The following is a 21,130-nucleotide window of genomic DNA, read 5'->3' on the forward strand; positions in this document are numbered from 1 at the left end:
AGCTCTCTCTTGACAGACTTTGTATATGTTCGATAATTTGGGATGAAGGACTACCGATGTACTCCCCGTCGTTAGAAATTGGATATAGACCTGCATGTGAGATCTTTAGAGATCATTTATGAACCTGTACGTTTGAGCCTATGAACAAATAGAGACAAAGCCAAATATGTGACTGCAAAATGTTCCAGTTTGCAGCCAATCATAAACATATATGCAAGAACTGTTACCTATGCTTGACAGAAACCTATTATAAATAGGTGCTAGCTACCGGTACTGTGCAGATTCATGGAAGAGCTTTGTGCTAAAAAATAGGAGAAAGAGAAACATAAGAGGCGAAAAAATGTATACTTATATAGGAGTAATATATAATACGAGTTATAATAAACGAGAAAAAGCGTGTGATATTTTTTTTCCCGTTGCAACGCACGGGCATTTGTGCTAGTCTCTTCCTAATAATAAAGCACGGATTGGGTCTCCGGATTCACCGTCACGCACGTTTTATAAAAAGGCCCCTATGGTATTAATTAATTAACCCGTAATATAGTAAATAAGTGGGGAAAAACGCTTCGTAATCGTTGCCACATCGATCTCCTTCACGGACACAAATACTTTTCCTGAACGTGTATCCGTCCTCTTCTTTGTTCCAACCAGATTTCCTTCATCTTCACGGGCACAAGTCCTCCTGAACGCATATCAGATCGAGGAAAATAAAACTATTTGATTCGTTAATAGATCGAGAGGGAGGGGCTACGGGGACCAAGGACAAAGTGCCTACGGCTGCTGCTCCTCACCTCGCCGATCCCCTATGTTACGCCGCCGCATCGCTGCTCCTTGCTTGCTATGCTCGAGCGACGAGGTGATGGGAGGCAGCGGAAACCGACCACCGGTGAGCGGCTTCAGCAGGGTCAGGGTGCATCAAGGCAGTTTGATCAGGCGGAGGAGTGTGGCCTTGAGCGCGCGGCGCCACGGTGCACAAACGGCAGAGCAGGGCGACATTGTCGAGGGGGCCGGTGCGCCGCGTGATCTGTTCCAGGGCCTCCATCGGCAGGTCGCGGAAGCCGGTGGGCGCCATGGAACGACGCCCGTGTGATCGATTCATGTTGGCCCTGTCCACATACACGCAACAAGCTTACAGCGACGGTGACGCGCGTACTGAAACTTCGGAGCTGGATCGATTACTTTCCAATTACTTTCTGAGACGATCAATCTTCCGACAAGATGGCAGTACACAGCGATGGATTGATTGATTCACTGCAAAGCTAGCTAAGCCACGGTGCAACACATGCACGCGAGACATCAAAGCGATCTATGGCCGCCGTTCTATATTTCTCAATTCTCAAAATCATTGGTGAATACACCAAAACGATCTATGGCCGTTCTTTTTTTCTGGCTGCTTTTTCTGAAAACAACCGGTGGTTCAGTTCATAGGAGAACTTGATATGGATGTGTATTTTGATGATAGTGCACTCAAGAACTCACATGTTCGTCAATGAATTTACCTCCACAGGTATTGATAATTTTTCGTAATTATTTTTGTTCTCCTTAAGGGAGTTGGTATACTTGATCTTGCTCATGTTGTTTTCAGGATGCATTTTTTTTTGTTCACGGTTGTTTCAAGATGGCAAAATTTTCCCAACGTGTGCCACGATATCTTTGAAATTAACGACGACTTTGGGAGATTATGATTCTACTCTCAGACGTTTAGCTTGGAGCTCAGTCAAGATGCCATTGATTGTTGGTGAGAATCCAAGACCACCATAATGTTTATTTGATCATGATGAGTTTATGACGTGCGAACTATCCTTGTCACTATATCGGCATTCTTGCAAGTGGTTCAGATTTCAACATAATTTTACTCAGTCTATCTTTACAATTTTCGTCATATAGTGCACGTGTAAAGGATGTTGCATGGAACCTTCTCATCTTATTTTTCTAGCACAATTGAGAATATCACTATACTTTTGGTGCACAACTTACACCCCTTGAGAATGAAATGCGAGCAGTAAGGAGGGTGAACTGTAATAGTCCATGTGATTTTTTATTTGCTTATATCTGATTTATTCTTAATGTTGAGGGCTTCAAGCTACCATGGTACGAATGTTGTTCAGTTTTGAGGTCTGTAGATAGTGAATGCTTTAATATGTTGTTATTTTCTATTTCCAGGTCCTATGAGTCTTTAGATATTGCATACTTTAATATGTTGTTATTAACGTAAAAAAATGTTGTTATTAACATATCATTTTTATCAAAACAGGCAAGTGCACAATGAGAAAAGAGACAAGCAAAGCTATAATTCCTTCCGGTTTTGTTCAACTTTTTAGTTACACATGCCCCTGAGAATTTCTTGATAGTTCCCGTCTATCACATGTTGGATCAGAATTGAAGATGTGACATTGGCTTGCAAATTAACTATGAGTAAAACAAATTTTGTTTTTGAAATATATTTATTTTTGAGGGTAATTAAAAAACACATGTGATAATTTTTTTCTCCCGTTGCAACGCACGGGCATTTTTTTGCTAGTCTCTCCCTAATAATAAAGCACGGACTGGGTCTCCGGGTTCACCGTCGCGTCCTTTTTGCGAAAAAACCCTTGTGATTTTGAGTAGTTGAACCCGCAGTTCAGTAAATAAGTAAAAAAAACGTTTCGTGCCGCTAATTTGGGACGAGCTGCGCCAGTATGCCGCCGCTTCCCTGAGCGCCCCCTCGAGCTCCCTGCTACGCCCGACCGCGTCGGCCGGACCTCCTCTACCTCGCCTCGCCGCCGACGAGCGGTCCCTTGCCGGACCAGCAGAGCAGCGCATCTCTCTCTCCTCCTTCTTCATCTCTCTACATCACATCTCTCTCTTCAGGCCGCCAGGAACTCCATAGCCGCCGCCACGAGTCGTCCATGCTCGGATCTGGCCGCGGGAAACCCATCCCCACCACTCCCGCGTTGGATCTGCACCACCCCTCGCCGTCCCCGTCGGAGTTTGCCTCCAGCGCCGCCGCAAGCCACCTCCTGCCTATGCCCTGGTTCGAGGAGAACGACGACCAAGCCTCCCCTGCTCGCTCGTGTGGGCCGCGTGACCCTCCAAGGCCCAGCACAGCGCTCGCGCCCAAGACCAGCCTCCCTGGCCCAGCCGCGCAGCCACCTCATGCATGGCTCTTAATTAAAGCTGATTGGATTCTCTAATAAAACATGATTGTGGGTACGGCCTGGAATGGTGCTGCATTGGTAGCTGGTTTGAAAAAGTTCATGTGTACATCCAATATTTGGTAGGAAAAATGTCGTCTGTGCATCGACAGAAGTAGGAACAAATGTATGTGTGCGAATAGAGCAATGTCGCCACCAAAAAAGAAGAAGATAATAAACCTGAAAAATATGAAAATCCAAGTACATGCCAAATTTCATTAAAAGTAAAAAAAATACAAAAATCTAGCGAAAAACAATTTGGTTTTTTGCATGTAGTTTGTCTTCCTTTTAATCTTTCGCATACAAACATGAATTTCGATGAAAATTCAAAAAACTAATGGATGCACTAAGGCGCGACTTACAGAGCATCACCCACGGCGAACACGACAGTAGCATGCAATAGGATCATCATCACATGCGCGGCCGGTCTCACACATTAAATGGTGTGGCGCCCATCGCGCTTGAAAGGATGAGCAGACACATCCGTGCATTATAATTCCCGATAATAATATTAGACATATTTTATTAAATGGGTGGATAAAAATACAACTTCATTTACATCTAAATTGCAAAATAATAAACAAGAAGTAAGTGTTAAATATATTTCTGTTATTTAAAATTAAGTTATAGGGCTTAAACATAAAATTTAACCAGTAAAACAGAACATGCGATTAAAGTTAAAGTAAATTATAATGTGATTCCAATCTAATTAGAATATAAGTGTGTTGAACAACAATAAGATATTCGACAAAAAAAATTAAATACCATGTTTAAATGAACATAAACCAAGAATTACTTCACCCCATATACAAGACCTTTGGTAATTATGCCCCAAAAATATCATAGTTTCTCTACATGCTCCAAGGCTTATTCAATTATTGATTTGATGAATTTCTTCTTTGTGTCTAAATCATCTTGAACCGCTTTTTTGTAGCTAAATTGTGAGGTGTTGTGTTTAGGTGCACATGCCACGGGTGAACCACTTCTTTATATATGAATTGTTGACGTCAAAAACCAATATACGTTACTGTGAACTAATATTTGACGTATCAGAATTGTTTAACTCAAGAGCAAAATATTGCGATAACACATGCAAAAAAACTATGTCTAAATCATAATAAAAACTTTTCATTATTTGTTGGTCATATGCTATATTTTTCTAAGAACAAAACAAATCTTCACTCTTATTTTTCAGCTCGACCCACTAGCGCCCGTCACCGAAGTACAAGGAGTTGGACTCAGAGTCCCTACTGTGTGCGACACAAACTCCGCACTTTCCTCTGTTATATCAGCTAAAGGTGGTGAATCTGTGGATAATGCTAATATTTATTTTGTTTCTCGTGTGGCAGTGTGGAGGTTTCAAGGAGTTTATTGATGATGTCATGTCTGGTGATGGGTCATGGGGAGAGGAGGAGGAGATCTTGAGCCATTGGGTTAGTGAAGTGAGGTCTTCTGTCTCCCGTTGCATCGCACGGACATTTGTGCTAGTCTATCCCTAATAATAAAGCACGGATTGGGTCTCCGTGTTCACCGTCGCAATACGCTTTTTTCTCATGTCATAATACGCTTTTACGATTTGTGTAGATAAAATTGTAATATAAACAAGGTGGTACTAATTCGTCCGCTATTAGTTTCGTCCGTCCAGCGTTCGTATGATCCGAGTCCGAGCCAGGCCAACCGAGCCCGATCATGGGTCGCGACCCAATAAATCTGGCCCATGTATCCCGATTGAAGGAAAAAGAAATGCATGAGAGAGGACTCGAACCCAGCACATCACGATAAGGATAGAGTGGCAGAGCCAGTTGAGCTAACTTGCGCTATTTGTAGAACTGAACGTTGATTCTGTTGTTAAATAGTACCACATCGCCCCCTTACAATCAATCTACCCAATTTATATAGGTTTTTGAATTCCTTGGTCATCAGGAAGCCATCTCACAGATCATACAAAAAAAAAAATAGGCAGGAAAGCGAGGCTAATGGTGGGCTCCTAAACGGGATAGGAAGGAAATCGAGGCTAATGGTGGGTTTGGCTGCTGATGAGGAAAGTAATAAGAAGGAAGGAAAAAGAGCTAAAATCGGAGCTAGCAAAAACACATATAGATGAGGAAAATAATAAGAAGGAAAGGAGGGATTTCGGGGCATTGAAAGCAAAAAATGTAGGAAAGCGGGAAGTTGTCCCGTAACAAGAAGGAAAGGACGGGATTCGGGGATTGATAAAGAAAAATAGGAAAGTGAGAAGACATTGTCCTAATAAGGAAGAAGGGAGAGAAAATACAGAAGGAAAGGGAGGGATTCGGGGAAGAGAAAATAAAGGGAGAGAGGGATATTTTGTTTATCTTTCTTTACAGACACTTTAAGAAAATGACCTCAAGGTTTTCAAAGCATTTTAGTACATTTCACATAAAAGTATTTGTGTGCATTTTAGTAATTTCCATTGAATGAATTTCTTTCATGCTTTAGAGTTCGTCCCCTTAATTTTTTTTACATCCTCCGCCACTGGATATAGTCCCATGAACGCGTAGTTTTACCCCGTCCATAACTCAAGAGAAAATTATGTTAGGATTGTTTTTTAGGCGGGAAAGTTAGGATTGTTTAAAACCTGCAAAAAAAATACTATGTCTAAATCATAATAAAATTTTGTTTATTTATTGTCATTCACATACATTTTTTTTAGAATTATCATGAAAAGGAGAGTACCGGTTAAAAATAGATGATTGCTTGTTCTTTTAAAAAAGACCGGCCATATAAGTCTACACGAACCAAACGATGGTATGGCATCGGGCATAACCAATGACTTGATTGCTGTTTTAAAACAAAGGATTTCTCAAATGTACACCTTCAAACGAGGTTGTACGCTCGCATATAATGATTATAAGGGTCAACGACTCTGTTTAATAATATATATATATATATATATATATATATATATATATATATATATATATATATATATATATATATATATATATATATACGTCAATTTTTTCGTGTTGCATACGGGTTCTTCGGGTCTGACAAAAGTTTCCTTTTCTATATCTTCATGTCATAGGAGTCGTAGTTTTCAGATCATCTACAAACCTCACACAAGTAAACACTAAATTGCGAGAAAACCTAACAACTTTTGCAAGTTTGACAAAGTTTTCCCGCAAAAGAAACAAGAATCTAGATATTTGGGTTTTGAATTTTACTGAAACAACTTTGCTTTCACAATATTTTTTGAAAAGGGGCGCTTTATTACTTAGAAGGTTTAAGCATTACACCCGGTCTCTACATAGTTAAGATACACTCTCATCTCTTGTAACATTGTCAAAGCAATAAGAGTCAAACTCGGAGTCCCCGCTATGTGCGACATAAACTCCACACTTTTCTCTGTTATATTAGCCAGAGATAGAGAGTCTTTGTACAACACTCCTAATATCACTGGACACGAATAGTGCTATGCTACCGTCCACAAACCTAGCCAACATTGGTTCATGGACATTCGTGTTACCACCGCAGTGAATCAAAGACATTGTACTAAGATGGAATTTACTGTTGACAGTATAATGCTATATTTTTTAGGCATTATTAAGCAATTCCAACAAAGACGTGAAGGGCTACTCACAAGCAGGTAGATATATCTGTGATTTAAATTCCACACACCTTCAGTACAATTCTGAAATTTGTTCACATTTTTTTCGCAATACATATTTTCATGGCAGCATGGGGGACTTCAAAGAGTTTGTTCATGTCATAATGTCTGGCGCTCGGTTGACGAATGAGAGGGGGGGGGGGGGTTCTCTTTTCCACCCGTTGCAACGCACGGGGCATTTGTGCTAGTAATAATAAAGCACGGATTGGGTCTCCGGGTTCACCGTCGCGCACTTTTTACAGAAAAGCCCATGTAATTTTGTGCATTGAACCCGCAATCCATCGTTAATCTGCGAAGAAAAAACGGTTCGCTGCAAAAAAACACCCGTACGCTTCCGCCTCCCCCCACGACCCTGGCCTTGCCGAGCCAAATCCCCTGGCCGCCGCGGCCGACCTCAACCCGCCCGCCGACGCGGCCGCACCTCTGCACGCCCGCCGCCGCGGCCGCACCTCTGCCCGCTCGCCGCCCCTGCCGTGCTCTCGACCGCAGCTTCTGGATCAGGTCAGCGTAGCTGCTCGAGAGGCTGGGGACGACGCATCTGCTCGGTGCAGAACGGCGGCGGCGGGATCCAGCGGGCGCAGGAGAATGAGGGATCCGGCGCCGCGGGCGAAGTCCTTGCAGCTGGAGGCGGGCCTCCATGGCTGGCAGGGAGAGCTCCAAGGTCATGGCGGGGCTTTGATTTTTCTGGTAGAAAAGAGAGACAGAGGAGGATCCAGGGAGGAGGAGAGGTAGGAGAAGAAGGAAGGATGCAGCAGGGTGCAGCGGTGCGAGGGCACTGGTCTCCCGCGTGAGGAGCGCCTCTCCTCGGGAGGATCTGGAGGGAGTGAGTGAAACTCAAATCCACTTCAGAGCAAGGTACTGTTGTAGAAGTACGAAGAAGCAAGCTGACCAGATGTACAAGTAGTAGCCGGCAACGACGATGAAGCAAGCCAACCAGATGTGCACGAAACGACCATACATCATGCCTGATTGATCCTCTGGTACGTGTTTCATTGGCCAATAGCCCATGCTAGCTAGCTAGCAACCATGTAAATTTCCCACGCTTGATTTATTCCTTTAGGACTTTATTAATTTTATATGTTCTTCCCATGATTATCTAGATAACTGTTGATGTTTCTTTTACGCATACATGGCTTTGCTAGGAATTTTTCCATTGGTGAGGTCTGAACTCTGAATACTATGAACTTAAGGATAAATCTTATAGCAGATCAAAATCATGGTCCACGCAAAAAAAGAGAGATCAGAATCATGGTTGTACTGATTCCATAGGGGCCTCATGATGGTTTGTGTTCTTTTATTCAAATGAAAAAACCAAGATTATTATTGTAACTGTTACAGTTGTACTACCAGGATTATCCTAGAAGCTGTGCCAATTTTTCATCAATTGATAACACAGTAAGGTAGTGAATCATCTTTGTAGACTTTACCATGCCTAGACTGGTTGACTTGGATCATGTGTATGTCTTAAACTTTTAAAAAATTCTCACTTTCTATGCTAAGCTTGAATTTGAAGATACAAGTTGAGGTGTGTCTTGGGACAGTGTGACTAAAAAATGAACCTTCAGTTTCTGCAATCAAAAGAAAAGTGAGTGATTTTTCAATGAAAACATAATACTTCTGAGCATAAGCATGTTAAAGTCCAGCAATTGACTTGGCTTATTGTTTTGGAAATCGCAACCGGTGCTTTCCTGCTTGTTTTTGTGATCACTTGTGTTGTTACCTGCCTCCAGAAGCTGCAATCTAAAGCCTTCTATAAGAATATCATCACAGAGTAGATCAAAAAGTTAGAGCGACGAGATAACATCACTAATTGGCTGGTATTAAGTTTATAAAATAAATTGATTATTTTGTCTAACATATATTGTCGCTAATGTGTTCATGCTTTCCTCAGATTCTGATATGCTGAAAATTTGCCAAAGTTGTCGTTGGTTGTTTTTCATCCTGGTCTTCACTTGTATCAATTATATAAACTCACTATGCAATGTCGACAGTAAAACCAATATTAACCAATGCTGGTAAATTCAATGCACATTTAGTACCAGCCTCATCCACAAGAGTACATATCTACTCCCTTCATCCCATAATACAAGAACGTTTTTCAAGCAAAAATGTTCTTATATTATGGGACGGAGGGAGTAGATATTATTAAAGCTAAATACTCATGTCATTTACAGCCACCAATATCTAATTGGCCATCCAATGAATTATGAGGCACGCTTTCCTTAGCTTCATATCTAAAACTACCATCACGGGCTGCCAGCCAGTAGTAGAGAAGCTCATTTTTCATAAATAGCACATGTCCTGTTGAGAGAAAATGGAAGTTAGCACCAAGTTTCCAGAGTAGCTTACATAATCAATCTGCACAAATATCTGGAGATCTTACATAGCAGTTTTAATTTTGGTTTTCTTGATACAACTGAGGAATTCTAGTACATCGGCAGGTATGTTGTCTTCATATTCGTTCTCGTTGAATGCTAGCAGTTGTCCCAAATTTTGTTTTTGGAGTTCGCATCCATCTTGTACAACCATATTTTTGCAAACGAATAAGACTTGCGTCACATGTGTAAAATATAATATTCGGATATTTGTACAGCAAGAAGCACTATGGCAGGTAACACTCTTTTCCAGGATAATAATTGGCGTCAATTCCTTTGGATATATAGAACCATATAATTGTTTCAAAAGGTCACCATTTTTCTGTTCACATATATTGCTGGAAGATATTCTGGATGGAACATTAGAAGTTTACCGTGCCGCCATAATGGTTACTACTTGCTTGCATCAATTCAGATTTCTACTTGCTGCAGATAGTTTGATAAAGGAAACAAGATGGCAAATCGTACAGATCGAAGAGGTGCTTTGCTTGAGCCTATGGCAATAGACCAATTGCGTTAAATACTTTCTCAAATCAATTTTTCTAGTTTAAACATCAGTAAACCCTGGCTGTAAATCACTGTAAACATAGCTCCATCATAATTTACACAAAGAAAAAGAGATACCTTCAGCGAAGTCGGTCTAGGCGATGGCTGATGGTCTTCCAGCAAAGTCGGCGGAGGCGACATTTTGTGTAACGACAACAAAAATTGAAGTTAAAACTCCAACAATTACCTTGTTCAAACAATTTTCCAGATTTTCCAAAGATGCAATCAGCACGGAGTTCAATCAAATAGGGAGCAGTTATAACAATACAGTAAATAGTGGAGTGACAGATAATCTTGAAAAGCTACTGGATGGGCCCATAGTGGAGTGATCTAGATGCTTCTTCCAAGATTATTTTGTCGGCAAGAGCAGATCAAGGCTTTAATTACTTGCTAGTGGCTAGCTGCACAAACTAAAGATTCAAGCATACAGATCGAAGATGTGCTAGTTTACCCAGTCGGCAAGAGCATATCAAGGCTTCAAGTAAATGCTAGCATTAAGTTAAGCTGGTGCTTGCTGCAGCTAGCTGCATCAACTACTGATTCAGCCTATGACAACACAAAAAGATTCAGACAAATACAGATAGTAAAGGTACTTGCTTCAGCCTATGCCAACACACAAATTTTACAATCAAAGCCTTGCTTACTTGATTGCATCAATTCAAACTGCTACTTGTTGCAGCTACTTTCACAAACGAAATAAGATAGCAAAATAATATAAAGTTTCCAGCCTATAATTATAACTGAACTTTGGATGTAAATCAAAGATAGCTAATATAGGACCTGATCCACACTTTCAACATCAGTGTTATGTACCACAATCACAACCAGTAGTAAAATAAGACCAAAGACACATCTGAAGCAATGAACGTTAGGTTGCAGAAAACAAAAGACCATAATTTCAATACTCCTTGTCTACATACCTCAAGTGAAGAACCAGCCGACAAAGTTGCGGCGAACTGTGCAACACCGTCGGACGGCGGATTGTCTTCCAGCATTGGGCTGTGTTCCAACAAAGTGGGCATGCACATTTAAATATATATTTACAAGGGGTACTCACTAATAATTGCACAATCATGTTAATCATGGTCAAACTCATCGAGATCAACATGTTGTAGTCTAGTTCAAATTATTCAACCTGACATTAGTTTGAAATAATCAAAATTGACTTTATATCACAACAATCTGCAATAACAACCAATAAACAATAAGCTTTAATAATAAACAATTACAACACAAGTACAGTAGCTAGTAATTTCTATCCATCTCTCTAACTGTCTCTTCCCTTTGTACAATATAATGGCATCATCGCACAAATAATGGCAACATCAGTACAAAGGAAAACGAACAAAATTGCTCCAAATCTCAATTCCGATCTATGTATTGCCATGTACAAAAGTTTCCGAAGCAGAGCGTAGGTGCCAAAGAAGAACGAGAAGAAGCCCCCCAAAAAAGCAAAAAAAAAAAATACAACAGAAATAGAACACCACACAGCAGCAGCACACGATCTCGGTCTGAAAAAAGTGTGAGAAAGGAACTATTTACCTGATACAAAAAAAAGACAATTCCCTATTGCCTTAAAAGAAGCTATTGTGGCAATACAGGAGTTTATGGTAATCTCATATAGTCATGTGAAAATCTCAAAGCATCTTTGCTTGAAATACTCTTCAGGTGATTTGCCAAAATTAGGTGTGCCATTATGCTTGGCAAACTCAACAATCCGCTTTCTGTAGTTCATTACCTACTACAGTATTTGGCAAACTGAAAATAATGTGTAGTGGAGGGCACAAGTGTACGTCAAAGGGGATCATAAGCCAAAGTATGTTTAATAAATCACCATAGAAAAGCACAAACCTGAGTGTGCAAACAGAATTGTTGGCGATTGGAATGGGCTTCGATGAAGAAAATTTCCGATCGACAATTTTAGATCAGGAGAAATCGCAAATTACTAACAGCTTCCTCCAGGAATCTGACATAATCTTAGAGAGATCGTTGACTCACTTGCCTTATTTTGAGGAGACTTCCAAGCCAAAACAAGACAATGGGCAGTCACCAGATCTTCTTTATGGAGGTGGGACCGGGGACCTCCTCAGCAAGATCGCTGTACAGAATGCTTGCGCACAGTGGCCACACACACTTCTCCCTGACCTCCAAAAGCTCCCTATGACCCTTTGTACGGAGCATTCAAAGTTCCTCAGGCTGTCAAGCAAGACTAGGCCCTTGTAGTTTCGTCCGTTTTTTGTCTCACCGTCAAACGCCCGTCCGTATGGTTCGCCCTGTACGTTACACTCGATGTGGTACTAAAGGAACGGTTCGTTTTTGCCTCCCTATGTAGCACGTCCACGCTCACTGCATTCGGGCTGCTTTAGCATGGCCCATCCCTGCGCAACTTCCCGGCCCGTCACTTGCGCCGCCATCAATTTGTGCTAGCCCACACTTGCGCTAGAAGAGGGTCCTTTCTACGGTCAAAATAATCCCACATCCACATTGCTCCCTTACATCTAATCTCGCCGGTTTATATACCTACGACCAAGATAATCAACAAGCAGCCATGAAATCGGGAAGGGAACGAAGGAAGGGAAAAAGGAATCAACCAATGGCCCTGAAGAAGAGGCATCGAAAATCAGGAAAGGAAAAAAGAAATCAACAGCGGCATGAGGGGACCAGCAGCGAGGGTCAAAACTCAGAAGTACAACAACGGCATGAGGCGGGACTGGTGGAGTAGGACGGTTCTGCGGACATCCATGGGGCGCTCTGGCAGGGCGCGAAGAAGAGAGAGAGAGAGGGGAGAGGGGGGATCAGAGAGACAAGGTCAAAGGGAGTGGGAGAGAGGCGCGACGGCGGAGCACACTCACCTCGCCGGTCCCCCGCTGGGAGACAACGAGCAAGGGAGGGGAGATTGAAGGTGAGGGCGCGGGCGGCGAGGCCGAGGTGGAGCCAGGTCGTAGGCGGCACTGGAGGGATAAAAGGCCGAGCGATGGCGAGCTTGTGGAGCGAGGAGATAAGGACGGACTGCTCGCTGGGCTGGGCTAGATTAGATGCTGCTTTTTTTAATCAAAGATGGCCGCACCGATTAGAAGCTGCTGGTGTCGTTCTACAATTTCTTCTCTTTTTTTGGATTGAGGAGTACTATTAGTTGGCTGCTACTCCCTCCATTCTAAAATATAGTGTACCCACGCTTTTCGAGGTCCAACTTTGACCATGAATTCAACCAACGAGACCAACTGCAGCGGGAGAAAAAAATTATATAATTGAAAACTTCTTTCGAATACGAATTCACTGATATAACTTTTGCTCCCGCCGCAATCGGTCTTGGTAGTTAAATTTACGGTCAAAGTTAAAGCACGTGGATAGAGAAAGCACTACATTGTGGAATGGAGAGAGTATTTTTTTTAAGGACCATTGTTGTAAACGAGGATGAAGAAGTTCAATAAAACAACCTTTATCTGCAAAAATTAGAAGTGATGTTAAATCAAGGCAACACTTCCTCGATGTTAGCCAGCTATAGAGCATGGCCTTTCTGATGTAGCCAATGTGCTCCACCCCAAACTTAGCAACTCGAACACCATCCCATGTCTGCAAGAATTGAAACATATAGAATCCACAATCATGCCTGCAATAAAAAGAATAAAAAACATCAGTTTCACAAAAATTAAGTTTTTAACACTGAAGAACCATGGTTTAATGTTAATGAATGCATTAGTGTTTACAGTAATTAAAATACACGTGAAGGAAATATTAGAAAGAAATATTTATTAAAGGAAAATGATATTCATGGCTCTATTGTGGACTAGCTGATCATGGTTCTTCAAGAAATATCTCTTGGGACTGATTAGAAACGATATTTCTTCTGGGTGCCTCAATCCTGGTCCTCCATGAGCCCTGACGATGGCGTCAAGGAAAGTGGTTGCATTGGCGCGGTCGGTGTGCTCCTATTGCTGACCACACCATATGAACAAAAGAGCGCCAATCAATGTAAACACTTTATTGTCTAACCGGTCATCTTATCTTCAAAGTGGGCAAGTATGAAAATGAATTCATGATAAGACGAGGAAGAATATATATAACGGATAGAGAGATATAGCTTAGTACTTTCCAATATCACGCGAATTTTAAAATTTATTTTATGCCCGTTGCAACAAACGGGCTCTTTTGCTAGAACACTTCTACCAATAATGTGCGCGGGTAATCAGGGCCTAAAAAGGATGGTGCTATATCAGTTCCATTTGTTCACTAAGAGACAAATACGCAGATAGCTAGACCCCGGTTATGGAATATGCAAGACATAGAAGGAACCCAGTTTCGTAGAAACCAAAAAATTGTTTCCAATTTGTTGATTCAATAGAAGCCCAAAGAGGTGCATATGGTACCCAATGTCAAAAGGAGGCCTCATTACACCTATTGCTAATCCTAACTAGAATGTAACGACGTAGGGATTTCTATTTAAACATAGTATCGTGTTTTCATAGGCTCAAATGACCCCTTCTCATAATAAGAATGTGCACGGTCTGGTTCGATATGGAATGAACTTATAATCTGATGACCGAGTCGTTTCCATGATTATAAGTTCATAATGCTAGCGCCCATTCTGTACAAATTATATTTCATTTCTCACTTTGAAATTGCATTGTACATCTTGATAAGTAACTTTAGTGATTTGGTTTTGCATAGATTTATAAAAAGATTTGCTCACATTGAGCATCATGTGAGCCGTAATTATGCATTTCGAAGAAGTTATTTTCTTGGAAAGCAAAGGTAGTAGATTTGATCCAAACCCAGTAATATAAATTTCCTCAATTGCTTGTGCAATATATGGAAGTGGCATATATTTGATTGATAATCAGGTGAAAACTTTATAAGACAATGTCACATGTATATTCAAATTGTATCATTTTCTATTTTTAAGGACCGGCATTGCATGCCAGCAGTTTCACACCAAAGTGAAGATAAGGGAAGCAAAAGCAGAAGCAGACTATGCACGACGAGGTAAACTATCGAGTACCACACAAACTCTCAACTTTTTTATAATGTCCATTGCAAAACAAGGGATATTTTGCATGCACAATTTTTATGAACAACTGATGTGTTTTGCACATAATCGAATACACATCAACTTTTCTCCCGTTGCAATGCATGGACATTTGTGCTAGTCTTTTTTAAAAACAAACATATTTATTATAGACTACTTTTAAACTCAGTTTTAGTTGCACGTGTTTTCTTTCAGAAAACTTTTGATTTCTTCACATGATACCGCCGTGAAAGGAACACCAAAAATAATAAAATTACAGCTAGATCTGTAGACCGTCTAGCGCAGACTACAAGCACTATAGCAAGCTGATGGTGTGTCGCCATTGTCATCCGTCCTTCATCCGAACTGGGTAAAAATTGTTACAATAGACAATCATAGAGTCGTTGTACTAATGTCTCACATGACCAGCACACCGAAACAACAACACGCACTAATGAAGATCGAAAGGATTCAATCTATAGACACACGAATGATAATTAGATCCAAGAAGATCCATAGATGATCAATACTGATCTTGTCTCACGGATTCATTAAAACACACCTCCACACGCCTAGGGCCGGGCCCATAGTGGTACAAAAGGTGCGGCCCGCGCAGGGCCCAAATTTAGGGGGGGGGCATATTTTTTATATAGGTGTGGTAATAGTTAGCACTATTGGGCCAAGCATCGAGTGACAAGGGCCATCGAGCGAGAGCGACCAGGCCATCGAGCGCGATCCTGGACTCCTACTACGACGGTTCAGGCGACGAGGCCATCGCTACGCTATAAAAAAAAACTAGATCGCTCAGGGATCGGGATCGTGGCTACGCTACAGGAAAAGAACGTCTCGTCCGCTCGTCGGTGGAGCCCTCGTGCCTCGACGCCTGCTTGATGTCGACTCCTCGTCTCGCCTCGTCCCTCGGCGGCTCTGGCTCGGTCCTTGACTCCATGGTCGTTAGTCTATCGGAATTCGGACTAAGCGACAGGCCGCTGCCACGGTGCCGCCATTGCGTTCCTCGTTTCATATCTCAAGTAATACGAGGGTATCATTGAAGATTTCATTTCAAAGAATACTAAAAGAACAAGGATGCTTAAATAATTAGCAAACAGGAGTGGGACAGGTATGAATTTTTTGTATGTCGAATTATTATGTAAGGCATTACATTATATACATTAATTTTTTGTGATATATATATATATATATATACACACACACACATTATAATTTTTTTGAGGGGTATATATACATTATAATTGCTCGTTAGTTTATTTTTTATAAAACAGGGCTTTATTTTTTAATTTCGCACAGGGCCACAGTTTTTGCCGGCCCGGCCTTGCACACGCCCTACACACACTTAATAGCGTTTGGAAGCTTTGACTTTTGCACTTCTTCGTTGGAAATTAACAATCCCCCAAGAGTATGAACTACACGATAGATCTTCGTCTCCAACTTGTGTGTTTAATTTTTGGACCTCTATTTGTTACGCTAGCCACATAGCGTATTGCCTTTTTTTTTAGAAAATGAGGATATACCCCCGGTCTCTGTATCTGGACGATGCATGCAGTCATTGTTAATATTCACAACTACCAGGACTAGGTCACACCGATCTTGCGCACTTTCAGAGGCTGCCGTCCCCGTCTTCCACCGATCCATCTCTAGAGCAGGTAATGACACACCGACCTTGACAAGCCTGCCGTGACGCCACCACAGTGTCAGACAACGCCACCAACCTGCATGTATCCATCCACACGCGTCCGTCGCCGAAACTCCGCAGCGCCATGCCACCGGGATCCGTCGTCGGCCTTGCGGTAGATGTAACACCGCTCCTCCTCGTGTCCCCTCCAACCAGCTCCTGCTCCAAAACAATGCCTCCAGGAGGGAGAACGACATCGAAGCCGCCGTCATCGTCCGATCTAGTAGACCCAAATCTAGGGTTTCCCCCGGAACATCTCGATCATGTTGACGCAACTTGCAACGATGATGCCTCAACAGGGGAATGGCGTCGGAGACGCCGTCATCATCGGCCATTACCGAAATCGGCACGATTTTCACCGGAAGTAGCGCCACCACGATCTTGCTGCGGACTGGATCCGCGCACATCCTCGCCATGTAGATGTACGGTATCGTCGGAAAGCCGGTTGAGGACCTTCGCCCGCCTCATCCCAGCCCCATCACGCGCCGTCGTCCGACCAAAGCCGAACCACGATGGATCTGGCCGGGACACCAGATGCACGGCCACCGACGCCGCCCATCGCACAGCGGAGGATCCCACCGGAGCACCTCGCTAGCCATGGGTATGCCAGCTGCCGCCGCACAGCCGGGAAGTCGTCGTGGCTGTCGCGCGAGGCGCCCCAGCCGTCTCATGGGAGATTCGCGTGCAACCCTCCTTCCCTAGCCCTTTTGGCGTTGCGCGCTGCCACCACCGCGGCTAGTGCCTGCGGCAGGGATCTGCCTCGCGAGAGAGCTAGCGTATTGGTATTGCCTTTTGTTTAGCTGGTATATTAGTTTGCTTGCCATATAGGTCGTTCTCACCCTATATTGCATACCTACAGAACTTACTTATACGCACTATCCTTAAACTTGAGAAATGCTAAAAAATTGATAGTTAGATTCATTATGAAATATATCATCAAATTTCATTAATTTGATAGTCATCATATTTCATTCATTTGATAGTAGATGTTGATATATAGCTATAAGCTTAATCTAACATAAAAATGGCTTTCTCAAAAAAACTAACACCTTACATAATCCACTCACATCTTTTCTTTTCATATACACGTGTAGGTGCTGGCACAAAGTTCTCCTTCCCTTCAAGTTCCATCGGCCAGCCCATGGCTTAGTGGCAGGGAGGGGAACCTTGGTGTCTTGGATCCGGCTAGTGGTTTAGCTTAGGGTTTTCTAGTCCTCGTATCGGCAGTGCTTGGGCAAATGCTGGCATTTGGTCTTCGAGTTGGTCTTCTAGGTTTTGATCCTCCTTGGATTCGTCTGTCGTGATGGAGTCGACGAAGCACAAATTCATGTCATCCCCTTAGAGCGTTGAGGTTAGGTTTAGCTCGTACGCGCAATGGCGAGATCTAGTGTTAGGCACTTTAGATCAATTAAAGGGTTCAATGACGATGACTGCGACTCTAGGGTGTTAGTTTCATACGGGCACGTGCACAAAAACTTCATTGTGTCATTAGCAAGGTCAGTCTGACTTTGGTATGGGAGCGACGACCGCGACACTTCTGTGAGCTCGTGCTCATGGTTGTGGTGGTCATTCGATGGTTTAGGGAGCTGGATGTAATTTTTATTATGTTTGAAGTGTTGTGTATTTTAAATGAACTTTTACAATACGGCTTCTGATCCATAATAAGTGTCACGGTTTTTGAACTAACTCCAGTTCAATATTGTGACACGTATTTTAAATCAGAGGGAGTAGATCCTTGTCTATTTAAAAAGAAAAGAAAGTACAACATTCACTCCCTAGTAAGCTGGAACACTTATTTTGGATCGGATGGATTATATCCGTGTCTTTCCAAAAAGAAAAGAAAATACAACATTCCCTCCATCTAAAGTCTGACCCAATCAGGAATCACACTAAGAGTATCTACAGCCGCATATAATAAATATGACTCCTCAAACACCCGCGAACGCGCGGGCAGAGACCGAACACTCCTTAAATTAACACAACTGCATCGAGTTCGACAAAGAGCACGTCGGACGCCGCCTGCTCCTGCCGGAAGAACCGCCGGTTGTCCTCCTCATAAGCCTCATCCTGGATAGACTCCAGGATGGCCTACTGCTCCGCCATCTCCGTGACTTGGGCAATGGCGTACTCCGCCTCCGCCTACCCCATGGTGAACCCAGGAGCAAGCTGCTCCGCCTCCGGATCCGCCACTCCCATCGGTTCTGGCAGTTGCTCTCCCTCCTCCTCCTCTGGCTCCGACGAGTTCGGAGGCAGACCAACAGCAGTGCGGGCGGCACGCCTCATCTGGATCTCCTCCGTTGTCTGCCAGCGCTCTGGCGTCAGCATAACATACGTCGTGATCTTGCGCCGGACCATGGCGATGCCGGAGAGCATGGGAGAGCGGGGGAGAGGAGACAGACGGATATGGGTGGCAGCGCAGAGAAGGAGGAGGTGGATGAGCTAGGGTTGGGGGACGCCGGCCGGTTTAAATAGCCAAATTTGGCCTCGGCCAGCGAGCCGGAATGACGCCACCCGACGTTCACACTACGACGACGGAGGAAGCGTCTGTCGGACCGCGAGGTTTCCGGGCGTTTTTTGCATCAGACCTTATCGTTAGTCCTATGTGACGGTCCAGCCTGTGCCCGGACACCCCATATCCAACCAATCACCCGGGCGTTTGATACTCGTTTGAGACGCCTGTCCGAGTCATATTTTTGTGACTAGGGACCGGATGGGCCGCCGGGTAGGCAGGTTTGGGGCGGCTCTAGATGTTCTAACCACTCGTAGGGCACAACAAGAAGTGGAGCCAGATGCTTTGTGGCGGAATTCCCTTTTTGGCTCCCATGCCCCAACTATTCAACCCAGCTGCCTCACCACTCCCCTACTCGTGCATGTATTGGAACGGGTGATGTACCAACTCCATCCAGCTCCTCTAACCACTCGCCATCTCCTACTCCATCACCACCCCAACTATATGTACGCAGCTCGTCATGCTACACCATGCACAACCACAACCACAAGAACCACAGAGCAGCAGCAAGCACCCAAGTGAGAAGTACGAGAAGCTGCTTGAGCTAGCCAGCCATGGAGCTCCTGCCTTCCATAGCCGTCTTCCTACTCCTCTCCTGCTCCCTCGCCGCAGCCATGGTGCCGGCCGGCACGATCGAGCGCGTGTCCAAGCAGCAGATCCTGGCTAGCATCCCGCCGGGCGGGCATGCCGGCCCGCCCGTTCTGTTCCTCACGTCTCCGTCCGGCAAGTACGCGGCTTACTTCGTGCGCACCCACACCGCGCCGGGCGCCGGCGGGCTCGGCGCTGACTTTTGCTACGTCGAGGTGATGGCCGGTGGCGGCAAAGCGGCCGAGGGCGGTGAAGGAGGCGGCGCTGCCGGGGGCGCGAGCGCATGGGAGTCGGAGTGCCGGCCGGTGAGCACGGTGAACACGTGCACCCTGCTCTTCTCGTGGCACGGGCTGGAGGTGTTCGACGGCAGCGAGGAGGTGTGGCACGGCGAGACCAACACCGACGGGACCAACTTCCTGCAGACGCTCGAGCTCGTGGACGACGGCGACATGCGCGTCCGCGACAAGGACGGTGAGCTCGCGTGGCGGGCCAGCGACGAGCCGCGCCACGCGCAGCACTGCGGCGCGCCGGGGTCACCGGGCCTTGCGGCCGCGCTGCCGTCCTTCGCCGAGCCCATCGGCGCGCACAGCAGCAACCTGCCCTTCGGCCAGGTGCAGGGCGGCAACGGCCACGCGGCGGAGCTGCCGCAGGCGGCGGAGCTCGGGGACGGAGTTGTTCCAGGGGCCGGAACAGGTGGCTTGGGTGACGGCTACGGCATTGCACCGGCGGCAGGAGGAGTCGGAGCTGTTGCCCCAGGGGCAGGTGGTTTGGGCGACGGCTACGGCATTGCACCGGCGGTAGGAGGCGCCGGAGGAGTTGGCCCGGGGGCAGGTGGCTTGGGCGACGGCTACGGCATTGCGCCAACGGTAGGAGGTGTTGCCGCGGGGGCAGGGCCCTTCGGCGACGGCTACGGGATCGCACCGGGCGCCGGCGCAGGAGCCTTCGGTGGTGTCGGGGACGTTGCAGGACATGGTGAAGCGGCGACGGCGGCCGGCGGTGTCGCGGGAGTGGCAGGGTTCGGCAGCCAGCCGCTGGTGGACAACAGCCCCTACGACAGTGGAGCCTACAAGAGCAGCCGTGGGGCCGCCCATCTCGTGGCCATTGGAGCTGCGGTGCTTGTCAGCGCCATGGCCGTGGGGTTCTGAACTTCTGATCGGGAAGACGGATTAGTGTGGCAGTTTGGATATGCGCGCGTGCGTTTTTCTTTTCATGTGTTGATATTAGCCATATGCTGTGCTTGTAATTGTGGGTGGTGCAAAATTTGAAGCTGTATTTGTGTGATTTGAGTAAAACTCAAAATTTAATGGAAATGATCCTGTTCTAATTTCTAAACTGGGTGCTTATCTCTAGAACTGCGATTCAAATCAAATACTCAAATAGGTAGATTGTACTTTGCTCATCCGTCGGTGGGTTCAGTTACCATTTTATGGATGTATATGATGCCCAGATTAAATTTTCAAAAACAATAGTAATAAACTAAATTCATTCACGATAATCAGAGGCCAATGTATATATTATCTCCTCTTGGTCCTACATTTGGCAATGAAACACCTTCAGCTCCGTGAAATTTTACAAGCAAATCATGGGATTCTAGCAAGCTCCCGAGCATT

The 21,130-nt window shown here is 44.6% G+C and overlaps 1 protein-coding gene across 1 annotated transcript; it reads left to right on the top strand.

Annotated features, from left to right (window-relative positions):
- Positions 1-19,421: 19,421 nt before the first annotated feature.
- LOC123107574 (spidroin-1) lies at positions 19,422-20,830 on the top strand. Its single transcript, XM_044529545.1, has one exon. It carries the CDS (start codon positions 19,487-19,489, stop codon positions 20,663-20,665), a length of 1,179 nt encoding a protein of 392 aa, XP_044385480.1. The 5' UTR covers positions 19,422-19,486; the 3' UTR covers positions 20,666-20,830.
- Positions 20,831-21,130: the final 300 nt, after the last annotated feature.

The sequence above is a fragment of the Triticum aestivum genome, chromosome 5A (genome assembly GCF_018294505.1).
Source record: "Triticum aestivum cultivar Chinese Spring chromosome 5A, IWGSC CS RefSeq v2.1, whole genome shotgun sequence".
Lineage (NCBI taxonomy): Eukaryota > Viridiplantae > Streptophyta > Magnoliopsida > Poales > Poaceae > Triticum > Triticum aestivum.

Coding starts and splice junctions, on each gene's coding strand:
- LOC123107574 (XM_044529545.1), top strand. CDS start 19,487: ATGGAGCTCCTGCCTTCCATAGCCGTCTTCCTACTCCTCTCCTGCTCC.